The 15,290-nt window shown below is 42.0% G+C and overlaps 2 protein-coding genes across 39 annotated transcripts in view; one reads left to right on the top strand and one right to left on the bottom strand.

Annotated features, from left to right (window-relative positions):
• BBOF1 (basal body orientation factor 1) overlaps nt 1-3,008 on the bottom strand; it is a 62,668-nt gene extending 59,660 nt beyond the window's left edge. For 6 of the 10 annotated variants that reach the window (XM_023628079.2, XM_070250110.1, XM_070250112.1 and 3 more), the window contains exon 1: nt 2,833-2,965. In XM_023628079.2, the coding sequence (XP_023483847.1) occupies nt 2,833-2,888 (56 nt within the window). In that variant the 5' untranslated portion in view covers nt 2,889-2,965. Of the gene's footprint in view, nt 1-2,409; nt 2,671-2,832 lie in introns of those variants that run through there. The other 4 variants (XM_070250113.1, XM_070250115.1, XM_070250116.1 and 1 more) reach the window with 2 other exon arrangements.
• ENTPD5 (ectonucleoside triphosphate diphosphohydrolase 5 (inactive)) overlaps nt 3,003-15,290 on the top strand; it is a 32,003-nt gene continuing 19,715 nt past the window's right edge. The window contains exons 1-4 of one of the 29 annotated variants that reach the window (XM_070250124.1): nt 3,003-3,137; nt 5,068-5,146; nt 9,719-9,778; nt 12,601-12,948. Coding sequence is in view for 9 of the 29 variants with exons in the window: in XM_023628086.2 (XP_023483854.1) it covers nt 5,102-5,146; nt 9,719-9,778 (105 nt within the window). In the remaining 20 variants the exon portion in view is untranslated. The other 28 variants (XM_070250126.1, XM_070250125.1, XM_070250129.1 and 25 more) reach the window with 28 other exon arrangements.

Raw genomic sequence — 15,290 nt, 5'->3', positions numbered from 1 at the left:
ATTCATAGTGCAAGTATAAGTCCATAGTTCTGTAATCTTCCACCCATCCCAACCACAGTTTTGTTTTTGTTTTAGGTTTTTTGGGGGTTTTTTTTGGCTAGGCCTTAGACAAAAGATAAGTCACTAGGGCAAGTATGTTAAACACTTTATCAATTGGTACCACAATGCACCAGGCTTCAAGGATGGCTGAGAAACCATAGTCATTTATACAGAGGCGGAGAGGAAATTTAAAAATAATAATAATAAAAGACAGCTTCTAAGATTAAAGTGATAGAGATTTTTCAAAATAAAGATTTATTGCATGAGCATTAACAGTATCCCTTATATATAGTAGGCACTGAGTATATAAATATTTAGATAACTAAGAAAACTTCACCTATATTTGAATTCTATGTATTTTTACACATATGTATGTGTGGACCTTTCTATACTGTCACCCTCCATCCTCTACCCCCAACTCCTGGTTCTCAATCCCTTTACCGTCCCACTGTCACCTTTTTTTCTCTTCAAATTAAAGCCAGTAGCATCCTCAACCCCCAAGCCTGTTATAGCTGTTGACTTTCGTTTCCAGCATGACTTAGGCACTAGTGCTAGACTGCCTTGCTACAATCATCTAATTGCTCCCTGAAGGTATCAGGTCTAAACTGCTCAGAGTCTTTGATGCGAGAAATGAGACAGGGGGCTGGCCCTGCGATCGAGTGGTTAAGCTGGCACGCTTCACTTTGGCAGCCCAGCGTCTCAATGGTTTGGATCCTGGGGTGGACCTAGCACCGCTCATCAAGCCATGCTGAGGTGGCACACATAGCAGAGCCAGAAGGACCTACAACTAGAATATATAACTATGTACTGGAGGGTTTGGGGGAAAAGAAGGAAAAAAAAAAGGAAATTGGAAACAGATGTTAGCCCAGGTGCCAATCTCTAAAAAAAAGAAAAAAAAAAGAACTCAGATAGTATTTCTTATAGGAGGACCACTAATACTGACTGCAAAAACAAAACAGGTTTTCCCAAATTAAGAATCGTGGAAAGTCCAAGGAATAAGATCTGTTACCCTCAATGTTCCTCATTGTTGACATGTGTACTGTAGATGTGGGTCAAAAATAGAAAAGACATGCTAGTGAGTTCCCAGAATGTGATAAGCCCTTGGCACTTGTAAAAAGTGCTAGACTAACTATGTGGTTATTTGAAAAAAAAAATGCACTATAGCAGAATACTTATATTAATTAATACATGAGAGAAAAAAGCTACAAATAAATATGTACATTGGACTACCGCTTTATAAAGAAAAAAAGTATATCTCAAAAATGATAGTAGTGGTTATCTTTGGATGATGGGATTACAGGTGATTTTTGTTTTCTCCTTTGCCTTTCCACGTTTCCCAAACTTTGTACCGAGCGCATATTACTCTCCTAAATAGTTACTTTATAAAGTTTACCAGTTTGGAGGATTCCCTTGTGGTCCCATATATAGTATTGTTGGACACCATGTATAACTCCAACGTGTCTAGGAACCACTAGGGCCACCCAATAGGTCTAGCGGCAATCTAGCAACAACTCCAAGCCTGCAAAGTGCTTGAGCAACACTCACTTCAGTTCTCATCAGTTTCAGGAAACCTGAACAATTACCCAATTTGGTCAAATCCTTTAGGGTTTCCTTTGAACTAAAAGAAATCCCTGCAAAGGTTTAAGGAACTATTTCAATCACCCAGAGATTCTCTAGATGGATCATCTCAACCACATAGCAGACATCTCTCAGGCTAGGGGCAAAAGAGAATGAACCGAGAGCACAGTTCTTGTGGAAAAAAGAGAAGATCCAAGTTGAAGCATACACAAACAGACACCTTAACGTGTTTATTTAACAAATAGTAAGTGTCTGCTATGATCCAGGCTCTCAGCTAGGTGCTGGAGATATGGTGAATAATGCTTAGTGCCTATTCTAGAGAGGCTTATAGTCTCGAGCAGGGTTTCCCAACCCTGGCACTACTGACCTTCTAAGCCAAATCATTCTTTCTTTGGGGTGGAAGTGGGGCTTGTCCTCTGCATTGGAGGACGTTTAACAGTATCTTTGGTCTCCACCCACTAGATGGCAGTAGCACACATCGCTAGATGTGACAACCAAAAATGTCTCCAGGTATTGCCAAATGTCCCCTGGGAGCCAGAATCACCCCTGGTGGAGGAACCACTGTCCTAGGGCAGTGTTATCCAACAGAACTTTCTGTGACGCTGGAAATGTTCTATATCTAGGCTGCCCAGTCACCACATGTGCCTACTGTGCATACGAAATATGGCTAGTATCCCCGAGGATCTGGTTTTTAAATTTTATTTCATTTTAACAGCCACACGGCTGGTCACTACCCTATGGGACAGCGCAGGTCTAGAGGACCTCCAGCATCCCAGGAAATGTTCTCCTGACCTCCACTTCTGGCGTCAGAACTAACTCTTCCTCCTCATCCTCAGTTCTTCGTCCCTCCAGCAGCACCTGTTTCCTCCGGTCTTGCGTTATTTCTATTTGGGAACTCGTCCGCCTCCGTCGTTAGTGCATCACACACAAGCAGGGGCAGTGTCTAAATTATTTCAGGGTCCCAAATCTCACACTCTCTTGTCTCAGTAGAAGCAGCACGGTTTGGTATGCCTTTGGGAATTTCTGAACAACAAGAGCTGTCCTTTTCAGAAGCTGGGAGACCGAGAAGACGGTCACAGAAGGATCCAAGAGGGCCGGCGGGAGGGCGCCGGTTAGCCAGCCACCCCTCTCGGCGCCCTGCGTCCCGCCGGCCCCCACCCAAATCTCCGGAGGCGGGGCCCGGGGAGAGGGGACCCCAGAGCGGCTCCTCCTTACTTCTTCTCTTTGCCTTTACTCTTCCCTTTCCTTTTGTCCTTTCCCTTTGACGGCATCTTGGCTTCTCCGGGGACCCCGCCGTCGTGGTCGCGTCTCCGCCGCTGCCCGGGCCCAGCTCCGTCTCTAAGGAAACCGGAACGCCAAGAGTGTAACGTTCCCCGAGGGCCGTTGCGGGCGCGCGGAGAGCGCACGCGCCCGTGACGTAGCCCCGATGCCAGCGCGCGGGGCCCCGGCCGCGGGGGCGGGGCGGAGATCGAGCCGAGAGCGGTCTTCGGCCGCGCCAGGGTGGCGGGCGCGCGCGCGCGGTGAGTGTGCCGGCGACGGCTGTGCCAGAGCCTGCCCGGCTCGGGCTGGGCGGGCGGGCGGGGAGGCCGGAGCGGGTCGGCCCAGGGGGTTGGCGCGGCGTCCTGCAGGCCGGGCGTCTCGGGCGGCGCGACGGTCGGGGCGCTCTCCCTTCAGGAGGCTCGCTTGCCTGCGCGTCCGCCCGCCCCGCGCCAGTTTTGCAGCGTTTCGCGTCTCGCCCGCGCGTCCTCCCCTTCCTCGCCTTGCTCTCGCCGCCGAGCCCCTCACCGCTCCGGAAGCTGCCCCGATCCTTTCGGTTTTCTGCTCCACCTCCTGGCTTCTGCCTCTCGCTGCTTCTGTAGGGGATGGCTCATCCAGCAGACTCCCCAGGCCAAACATTTTTTGATGAGGCGGTTGAGGACTTTCCCGAGGGCAGCGGGTCGGGGTGAGGCCAGCAGCCTCCGCGGGGCGGCGCGCACGGGCGTCCGGACGCCGCGCTCCCGCTGTCGGGAGCCGGGCGAGGAGAGCAGTGCTGCGGCCTGGGGCGGGAGAGGCTCCGGGGCACGAGGATGGTCCTCGGCCCCATCCAGTCCTGCGTGGCCGGCGCCCTCCTCCCAGAACTGGCCCGGGATTCCCGTTTGCTGATACGTCCTGCGTCCGCAGCCCCCTTTTCTGCAATTGGCATAAAGTTGAAAGCTCTTGCCTTTGCGTGCTTTTTTTTCCCCCCCTGAGCGCACCTCTGAGAAGGAGTACTCAAAAGTATTGTTCTCCTTTTTCAGAGGAGGAGCTCTGTGATTATGCCTTCATTCGATGAGAGTGAGTGAGTGAGTCATTCATTAAGGAAGATACGGTGTTCTGGGCGCCAAGACAATAGTTGGGAGACTTGTGATTCAGGCTCTGCGTGGTCCTCCATTTCAAATTGAATTAAAAAAAATTTTTAACTTCATGTAGATCTTCCTTCTCCATTTCTCCAGAGAGAACTTAATCCCTACACCCGTTCCGAAAGTCTTTGACCTCTAATGCTCTCCCCCCACGCCCACCCTTTTTTTTTTTTGACTTATATAGTTTCTATTTTTGAATTGTGTGGTTAGAGGGAACATGCTGATTTGGTAATGAGCACTGAAAATCTTTTTTTACATACCATCTGCTACTGTGATCGTGGCTTACTCTATTTTTGTTGCGTTTTCCCCTCTATTTGTACGTCACACTCCCGTGGATCCATGGTGGAATCATCACACCCTGAAGGGGTTTCCTCTGATATGGCATCTATAAAGTTACAGTTAATTTTGTATGTCTGAAGTTCTGAAAATGCACCCTATTGATAACTTGCAGAAAAGAAAGGGTAGGGCATCTTCTCTCACAGGCTGTAGATTTGGAATTCATTCTAAAAATTGGTTACTGGATAATATGAAAGTCAGCAGAACACTTTCGTTGTTTGAAAGTAGGCTTACAGACTCATTCATAAACGTGAAAATGTTACTGTAACAAGGTTATTTCTTCATATATGCATAGAACTTTAGTTATATGTACCTTATAGTTATTTTATCATACAACATATTTTTATTGACTGTAAGTTTGATTTTGTAGTTAAAACTGTTGTGACATGAATGTGGCTAAGAGAAATGCCCAGATTCATACTGTAGTAGAGATGGTTCCAGAATCTACAGTCTTCTAAACTTCCACATTCTCTGCCAAAAAACTAGATGCTATTACTCAGTCTGTTAGTAAGAACGGTGAGGTACAGATGGTACAGTAGTAAGTTGCTATTTAACAATTCATCCGGTAGCATTTCCTTCCATAATTTCTGGTAGATAGTTTTATTATGAAGTTTCAGGATGATTTTGTTTAATAAATTTACTTTGTTTCATTATTTAGAATGCTAATACTTTTGAAACTTGGAATAAGCCACTTAGTGTTTTGTTGACTTGGCCTTGTTATTCTTCTTTTGCCCAGTTTGCATGGTTCCTGGTCAACGTAGAAATGTGGAATGTCTTGGCTGAATCCTCGTGCCGACAAGATCCTTATGGTCCCGGTAGGTAGGGCAAGTATCCGAATGTAAGGTAATATGCTAGCTTGAAACTATAAATGTACTTCATGTGCTCCTGGGGTGGGTTTTTTTTTTTCCTGAATTGGATTCTCTGTCTTTGCCAAATGATGTTAACTTTTCTCTTGTTCCATTGATTGTAATACCATCAAGTACGGCGTTGTTCAGAAAGCCAAATAATAACTTAGGACTATATCAAAATATATAATATTTGTAATTTTTTCTTCTGATAGTTCTCGAATTGGGATTACTCTGTAAAGTCATTTGTTGCTTTTTTCTGGTTTAGCTTGGAGATTAAGTTTCTACTCATAAATCATCTTTGAAATCACCTGATAGCAAATAGGGGGAAGAGACTAGGTGAATAGCTTTTGACTTTGTTCACACAATCTTTAGAATCCTGAATAAATATGGTATCATCCAAACTATATCTGAAGCGACCGAACAATATGTCTGAATATTATGGGGAGTTAATTAGTTTCATCCCACTTTTTTATTGCATGTGGTGCAAATATAGAATTCTACTAAATAGGTATTATCTTGTGATATTATGACTAGTTCACATTCCTACAGGTGATAAGGAATCCTGAAGATCAAGGATTTAATCTTACCAATTTTAAAATCAGTTTTTTTTTAACATTCACTGTTTTATTTACATACAAAATGTGTTGCCACAGATTATTGTTACCTACTGGCAATTTATTTGCAAAATATCCAATTTTTATCAGTTGTCCATCGTGACAAAGTCTTTACCCAGGACTAAAAGTCAGTTCTTTAAGAAAAATTATATACCCAAATCTCAGGCCCACTTATCTGTACTTTCATTTCATGGATCTGTTAAATGTTCATTCATTTAAGAAATGTTTAGTGAGTACCAGCTGTGTACCATGCTCTCTGATAGCTTGAGGGGTACAGTGGGAGGCAAGACAGGGCCCCTGCCTTCAAGTGGCTTACAGTCAGGTATATAAGGTACTGACCTGGACATTGATCTCCAAGAATACACCTCATTGGCACCTATACACAAATGGTTAACAATAAAAAACACCAAGCAGTGATGCATCATGGGGAGATGGCATGGACCCTAACTGCTACAGGAATTTGGAGGCATGAAAGACTGTCATAGTCAGAGAACGTTTACAGGAGTAGGCTGAAAGGAAGAGGGGAGGCTTTCTGGGAAGTTAGAAAATGTGAGCAAAATTCAGTGTGTGCTTGAGACAAGAAGTAATTTAACTAGTGGTTCCCAAAGTGTGGTCCACAAACCAGTAGCATCAGCATCACTTGGGAGCTTGTTAGAAATGGAAATTCTCAGCCCCGACTTGAGACCTGCTGAATCAGAAGTACTGGCAGTGAGGCCCAGCAAGCTATGGTTTAACAAGTCCCCCAGGTGGTTCTGCTGCATGCTAAAGTTTGAGAAGCACTGGGCTCTAGAGCGGAGGGTTCTTGTATGGAAGTGGTGGTAAGGTAGCCTGGGAATCCACAGCGAAGGACTTAGAATGTTAGGTAAGGAGTGTGTCTTTTATCCTATAGAGAAGAGTCACCGACTTGTAACTCAAAAGCTGGATTTGGCCCATAGATGTGTTTTGTTTGGCCTGAATGGTGGTTTGGGGGGGGTTTGTTTTTTATTTTTAAGTGGAATTAGTTGTCATTGTTTAAACACCAGATTCTACATTGAAATTGGTGCTTTCAGCTTATCTTGAAAAATCAAAAGACCTGACAATACCGAGCCTGTATTTCATCATGGCAGCGATTTATGGGAACAGCAAGCAACTGCCCCTTTAGGTGGGACATGTGCTCTCCCATTTGCCACAGTCCCCCCCCCGCCTGTTGTTTTACACACACTTTTACTCACATTCCTGCTTAGCCCCAGTGGGTATTTAGGTATTTAAGTTTGTAACTTCTGCTGTAGACAGTGGGAAATTGATGAAAGTTTTGAGAAGGAGAGTGACATGATTTATATATTCATTAATTCATTCAACAAGCATTGATTAATTAAACATATATGCCAAGTTGTACAGTGTTCAAAGATGAACAAATCCCTGCCATGATGTGGGTTACAATCTTATGGGAAAAGGATAAATACAGCATTTTAGGAAGACAGTGTATGGATTTGAGAATAGACGTTGGTGACTAGAAGATCACTTAACAGGCCATAACAGGGGCTGGCGGTTAAGTTCATGTGCTCCACTTTGGCGGCCCGGGGTTCACGGATTTGGATCTTGGGTGCAGACACATGCATTGCTTATCAAGCCATGCTGTGGCAGGCGTCCCACATATTTAAAAAAATAGGGGAAGATGGGCCCCGCTGTGCCAGCAAAAAGGAGGATTGATGGTGGATGTTAGCTCAGGGCTGAACTTCCTCAAAAAAAAAAAAAAAAAGAGGCTAACAGTCCCAAGTCTGAAGTAATAAAGGCCAGAATTTAGATATCAGCAGGGGGCCTAGGAGGAAAAAAAGAGAGATGGGAAAGATATTGCAAAAAAAATCACCAGTCCTTGATAACAGATTGAAATACAGAAGGCATGAGAGAGGAAAACTCAAAGATGATGAAGATTTTGAGTTGTGAATTAGGAGATTTGTGGTCACTAATAGAAACAGGAAATTAGAATGAGAATCCATTTAATTGTGTGTGGGGGGGGGGTAGGGACACCGAGGAAGGAGGGCATTTGGAGATGCCAGCTTGAAGTGTCTCTTGTTTAGTTCAGTGTGTTTGCATACACAATATGTGTTTTTAAAAGGAAAACTTGATAGAAATACTGTCAAGATTGCATGCTTAGGTTCAGATACCACTCATTCCATCCTAGGGTTCCAACGGAACAGCTGGAGGAGTATTTAAGTGACCTTTTTTGAAAATGTTTGCTTTGGAGGCCCTATAGTTAGAATTTGTAACATTGTTCACATCCCTCCTTGACTGTGTAATCTTCAGATTTATGTTGGATAGATTAGTTTCACTTTCTGGGAGAAGGAAAACTACTATATAGGCTCAAATGCTTAAAGACATTTTCTGAGTATCAGTACTACCTTTCAGAATTTGAGTTATATAATGATGCACACCTGAAATTTATATAATGTTATAAACCAATGTTACTGCAATAAAAACTAAATTTAAAAAAAAGAATTAAGCAAATGGTCCCCAAGGGGAAAAAAAAAGAATTTAAATTATACTTGGCTGTGTGTTTGTGAGGTAGCCTGGGATGAAATGTTGTCATAACTGTTCCTCTGTGGAAACAGTAGCCAAAGTTTTTCCTCATGTGATCTTATGTTTGAGGTGCTCCGCTTTTAAAAACTTTTTTAACTGTGGTAAAATATATATAACACAAAAATTGCCATTTTAACCATTCTAAGTGTACAGTTCAGTGGCATTCATTAGATTCACAGTGTTGTACAAGCGTCATTATTGTCTATTTCCAAAACTTTTTCATCAACCCAAACAGAAACTCTGGACCTGTTAAGGAGTCACTCCCTTTCTCTCCTCCCCCAAACTCTGGTAACCTCTAAACTACTTTCTGTCTCTATGAATTTGCCTATTCTAGATATTTCATGTAAGTGGAATCATTGTGTCTTTTTGTGTCTGACTTCTTTCACTAGGTGTAACGTTTTCAAGGTTCATCCATATTCTAGCATGTATCAGAACTTCATTCCTTTTTTTTTTTTTTTTTTGAGGAAGACTGGCCCTGAGCTAACATCTGCCAATCCTCCTCTTTTTGCTGAGGAAGACTGGCCCTGAGCTAACATCCGTGGCCATCTTTCTCTATTTTATATGTGGGACGCCTACCACAGCATGGCTTGCCACACGGTGCCATGTCTGCACCCGGGCTTTGAACCGGCGAACCCCAGGCCACAGAAGTGTGAACGTGCGCACTTAACCACTGCATGACTGGGCCAGCCCCTCATTCCTTTTTATAGTTAAGTAATATTCTATAATATGTATGTATATGTCATATTTTGTTTATCTGTGCATCTGTTGATGGACACTTGGGTTTTTTCTGTCTCTGGCTGTTGTGAATAATGCTGCAGTCGACACTGGCGTGGAAATATCTGTTGGAGTCCCTGTTTTCATTTCTTGTGGATATGTACCTAGGACCGGGATTGGCTTTGTCCTTTTAACCATGTAATAGTACATGGCCACTCTTGCTCACACTGTGGAACGCACACCTGGTATTTGAGTTCTTCGCAGCCTAAAATGGCATAAACTAGATTTTATACAGTTTCCTTGTGGATTAGCTCCTTAGTCACTGCCCCCTATACATTTACACACATACATTTATACAAAAATATACACTAGCTTTTAGAGGGAGTGTCTCTTACCTCCTTTTGCTGTCACTGATTTTATAAATAAGTGATTTTATAAGAAGGGCTGCAGTTATAGTTTGAATGAGAAGAGTGTGGAAGAGGAGAAAGAGCCCACGAGTACTACACTACAGGTCAGGAAATCAGCTTGGTGATCTGGGTTTCAAAGCCTGAACATATTGGAAACAGAAGTGTAGAAAGAGATAACTGCTTCAAAAATAGGCATATTGACAAGAGAGATCTTTGCTCTTATGATTATTCATGTCCATCTTCTATAGGTTGAAAACAGATTAATTGAAGGAAACAAAGGGGGAAAGCCCAGAAGGAAAAAAGAATTGGTAAGTAACCTATATAAAGTAATACTCCACCCTCCCATAGGTCATGTTTCTGCAGATTCTGCTTTCTTATTCCTGAGAGCCCATAGTAAATGGAAAGGGATCTATGAGCCACTAAAGAAGCTGTCACAAAGTCCACAACCCTTATTCTGTTGGAGAGGCCACTATTTGCATAAATTGACATAAAGGTCTAATAGTTGGCTCTCTCATTCACATCCCACAAAAGTTTTTGTTTTTTTTTTTTTTTTGAGGAAGATTAGCCTTGAGCTAACTGCTGCCAATCCTCCTCTTTTTGCTGAGGAAGCCTGGCCCTGAGATAACATCCGTGCCTATCTTCTTCTACTTTATATGTGGGATGCCTACCACAGCATGGCATGCCAAATGGTGCCATGTCCGCACCCAGGATCTGAACTGGCGAACCCCTGGCCACCAAAGCAGAACGTGTGACCTTAACCGCTGCGCCACTGGGCTGGCCCCCACAAAAGATTTTTAAAGATTAGATGATGGCAGCTTATTGAAGGAGTCAGGCATATGACAACAGTGGTCAGTGATAATTGATAGCATGATGTCAAGGAAAACTAGCTCAAAAAGCATGGCAATCTGGGACTGTTTGGTGGCAGAAGGGCAAACAGTCCTATAGACATGTAGCTCCTTGAGGCATCCCAAGTTAACAGAAAAAATATACCTGATGATCCTAATCATGACTCTGAACCATGAATAAAATGTAACTGTAGAAACATTTTTACCAAACACTGTTAAAATAAAAATGTTACAGTATTTAGAGGGGAAACATCTCAAAGACATATTCGAGGAAATGTGCTTATATGGAACCCCTATTCCTTGCTCTGTGCATGAAGTATCATTGTAATATTTCAGTCTTTCTCGTGTTTTTCATTTTGATTTAACATGTTTGAAGTAGTAGCTATTTTTCACTTGATAATGAGAGGGAAAATATGTTTTCACTTCTGTTCCCACAAACTTCAGTATAAACAGTGACAGATGGCACTGATCCTTGAAATTACTCTTCTGCAAATAAGTACCTCCCACAATGGCTATATGGGTTTAGAGGCAGAGATAGTTTATCGCTTTAGCTTACTCATTGAGTAATTGAGCAATATTAACCCCTTCCTGATCCATAGTATCTTTTTGTCTAAACGACTTGCACTTTTATTGAATAAGAAAAGGCCTTGTGATTGGTGAAAAGAGGCAGCAGTAGCAACAGCTTTCCCCTTGCAGTGAGTATTGTAACTAAGTCAAGCCTGAAACAATGAATGAAGTCAAGCACTGCCTGATCTGATTTCAGTATAACACCCAAATGGTTTCATTGTACAAAATGGGCCTTTTTGGCGCCTGTCAAATGATATTTTGATTAAAGTGGAATAAAGTAAAAAAAAAAAAAAAAGCGATCTGTTTATAGGAAAAAAATTTTATGTTTCTTGGTAATTACCAATGCATCGATTCTAATTCCTTTATTGAGAGTTAGAGTATTTGATCTTAGGGTTGGAGGGAACTTAAAGGATATCTCATTCAACCAGCCTTCTGACCTGTGAATTCACTTTGAACAGAGTGATCAGATTTGAGCTGAGCCCTTGGGACGGGAATCCTCCCCTCCACCAGCATGAGACAACTCCTATCGTCAGGAAGTTCTTCCTATTCAGTCTCTCCCCTTGTAGTTTCTTAGTAGTAGTAGTTAAGCTGTAGTTCCTCTTCCAGGTCTTATTACAGCTCTTTGGCAACAATCTAATAAAAGTTGATTTTTTAATAAACCTTTTTAATTTTGTTGATATTTGGAAAATGCTTGTTATAAAATTTTTTAGTGGTTTTCAAATCTGTGCCAGTTGTCGGTCTTGTCCCTTTCTACCAAATGTCTCTTCAGTACCTAAGTATTAATGCTACCATTGTATGATTAGAAGCTTTTTTTGTATGTAGCATGAGGAAAGTTCCTATTCTGTTAATATAAACATTTTTCACTCTATATCTTCCTTGATTTAGTATTTAATTTCACTGTTTTATTATACAGTTATTAACTGATGTCTGTAATCTTAACTAATATAATGACTCATTTATTTTCTTCCTACTCTTTCTTAAATAGATCTGACTTTTATTTAAAGTATGTAAATTCTTTTTTACCCTTAGGAACAAGCAGGCATTATGTGAATTGTAGTTTTTCAGACTTTAATGTTTTCCTTAAGTAAAATATTGAGACTATAATAGAAGACAAAAAAGTTTTAAGTGGTGGGATATGATATTTTTCAGAGAAATTGAGTCCATATTATTTTTATTTATCTATTTATTTACTTTTTTTGAGGAAGATTAGCCCTGAGCTATCATCTGCTGCTAATCCTCCTCTTTTTGCTGAGGAAGACTGACCCTGAGCTAACATCTGTGCTCATCTTCCTCTACTTTATATGTGGGGCGCCTACCACAGCATGGCTTGCCAAGTGGTGCCACGTCCACACCCAGGATCTGAACTGGCGAACCCTGGGCAGCCGAAGTGGTATGTGTGAACTTAACCACTGCACCACTGGGCCAGCCCCTATTTTAATTTTTAAAAGTTAATATCATTGTAAGAACATATAGTTCCTAAAACAAAAAGTATGTAAGCTATGTTAATAGAAGTACATATAAACTGGGGGGAAAAAAAGCTGAACCAAAAATATTATGCAAATACTGGTTATAACTTGCAGTAGCCAGCCTCCAAGATGGCCCCCAATGATCCTCACCTCCTAGTATTCATGCCCTTGTGTAGTTCCCTTGCATTTTTCATCATGGTTGGTCTGTATGACCAATGGAATATGGAGGAAGTGATCGTGTATGACTTACAGGGCTAAGTCATAAAAAGCATTGCTGCTTCTGCCTTGCTCTCTCTTGGATTGCCCACTCCGGAGGAAGCCAGCCACCATGTTGTGAAGACATTCACGGCCCTATGGAGAGTCCACGTGGGAAGCAGCTGATGCTTCCTTCCAACAACCAGCATCAGCTGGTTTTTTACAGTGTAAACCAGCATCAGCTTGCCAGCCAGTGAGTGAGCCATCTTGGAAGTGGGTCCTCAGCCTCAGTCAAGCCTTCAGATGACTGCAGCCCCAGCCTACTTCTTGACTACAGTATCATGAGAGACCCTGAGCCAGGACTATCTAATTAAGCCACTCCCAAATTACTGAACTACAGAAACTGTGAGATAATAAATATTTATTGTTATTTTAAGCAACTATGTTTTGGGGTTATTTGTTGTGTAGCAATGGATAACTAATGTACAGCATCCTAAAATATTTGTTGGTTTGATAGATAGAGAATTTGGACAATGTAAACAAATCTTTTTTTTTTTTTTGAAAGTTTATCACAATTTTAACAATTTGAAAGTGACTAAAGAAATTCAATTTAGCTATAGAACTGCTAACAGATTCAGAAAAATAAAATTTTAGTCTCCTAAAACAGATTAATATGACTAGATTAGATATTCATTAATCAGTTACATTCTCTCTTAAAAATATAACTATTTATGAAAGTATTATTTCTCCCTTTTTGTGTCATTTTGCAGTTTATTCCTATTGTCACTTTTTTTTTTTTTTGAGGAGATTAGCCCTGAGCTAACATCTGCCAATCCTCCCCTTTTTTTGCTGAGGAAGACGGGCCCTGAGCTAATATCCATGCCCATCTTCCTCTCTTTATACGTGGAACACCTGCCCCAGCATGGCTGACAAGCGATGTGTAGGTCCCCACCTGGGATCCAAACCGGTGAACACTGGGCCACTGAAGCAGAACGTGCAAACTTAACTGCTGTGCCACCAGGCTGGGCCCCTATTGTCACTTTCTATTGAGCACCTTCTTGGACACTTTTCTAGGTGCTTGGGCTGCCTCAGTAAACAAAAAATGATTCCTGATCTTAAGGAGCTTATATTCTATCAGAGGAACAGACACAATAAGCATAATAAATAAGCTGTCTAGTGTGTTAGAAAGTGATAAGTGGTACAGAAAAAAGAAAAAGGTCAGAGTAATGGGGACTGAGAAAGCAGGTGGAGGTAGAGGGCACAAGAGAGAGGAGGGTTACAGTACTAGAGGCCTCACTGAGAAGGTGGCATTTGACAATGATTTGAAGGAGTTGCAGGGATTTATCAAGTGGATGTATGGGAAAAGATTGTTCCAGATAGTGGGGACAGCTAGAGCAAAGGCCCTAAGGCAGGAGCAGAGGTCAGTGTGGGAGGAATAAGGTGAAAACTTGGTAAATGAGGGTGGAGAGGTACTGGGGCAGGGAGGCAGAGCAAATGGACCCATGGAGGCTGTTACTGGGACCTTGCTACCCTGAGGGAAAGGGGAAGCCACTGCTGGATTTGGCACAGAGGAGAGACATGCTCTACCTTGTATTAAAAGGATGGCTTTGGTTGCTTGTTAAAACAGACTCTAGGGGAGTGAGGGTAAAAGCTGTTGGGTGTGTATAGGAAGACTTTCACATCCTGATGCCAGTTTAACTTTCCAGGTTCATCTGACCTTTCTGTTCTACACTCTCCTCCCTACTCCAATGTCCGTCTTTCCCTAGAGCCATACCAGATGACCCTTCCTGGGTGACCTACTGGTTAAAACTGTGGGCTCTGGAATTAGACCAGCTGGGTTTGATTTCTGGCTCTTTTCACTTTGGTCTTAAATGACTCAGTTTCTTAAGCCTCAGTTTTCTCGTTTATAGAATAGGGATCTTAACAGGACCTACCTCACAGAGTGATATTGTCAGATTAAATGAGATAATCCGTGTAAAACACTTAACATAGTGCTTGGCAAGTATTAAGATCTCAGTAAATATTAGCTGCTATTTTTATTATTACACGAGATTGTGTTCCTCTGGCCAGTCTTTCCTCTGCATTAAATGCTAACCCTTCTCTTCTATACTCTCCTCCTCTACGCTCTTCTATTTTTTGTTTTCTTTTTGTTTCTCAACTCCATATGACAAAAAGTCTTGAGGAAATTTAAAAATGAAATCAAACTATCCATAATTTACCTACTGTCTGTTTTCATCTTTTTACAGTGCCTCTGGTCTTCATCCATATGTCTCTATTATTTATATAGTAACTTCTATTCAGTTTTCATGATCAGTTCAAATGTCATCTCATGATGCCTTTCCTAATCCTCTAGGTAGAATTAGTCTTTCAGGGCCTTGGGGTCTTTTAGTGTTTTATGATTAACTTGAAAAGGTGTGGTTATTTGTATATATGTCTGTCACCTCTGCCAGACTCTTAGCACCTTGAATAAAAAGGTCTGTTAACTTACCTTTAATTCTCTGGCACCTAGTACTTAGGCTGAATCAGTGAATGTTTGTAGAATAAGACAATTGAGTGGAGCCTGTGAAGGCTCCCTGCTCCAATCCTTCCTACATGTAACTGCCAACTCGTGTTTGTGACACTCCCTTGCTCAGAGTCTTTATTGGCTTCCTATTGCCTGCAGAGTAAAGTCTAAACTCCTTAGCTGAGTATTTGCTGTGCTCTCCTGTTTGACCTTGATTTGGCTTTCATCTTGATTTCCTACTGCT

Source organism: Equus caballus, chromosome 24 (assembly GCF_041296265.1).
Source record: "Equus caballus isolate H_3958 breed thoroughbred chromosome 24, TB-T2T, whole genome shotgun sequence".
Taxonomy (NCBI): Eukaryota; Metazoa; Chordata; class Mammalia; order Perissodactyla; family Equidae; genus Equus; species Equus caballus.
This window is presented reverse-complemented; position numbering and strand designations above follow the sequence as displayed.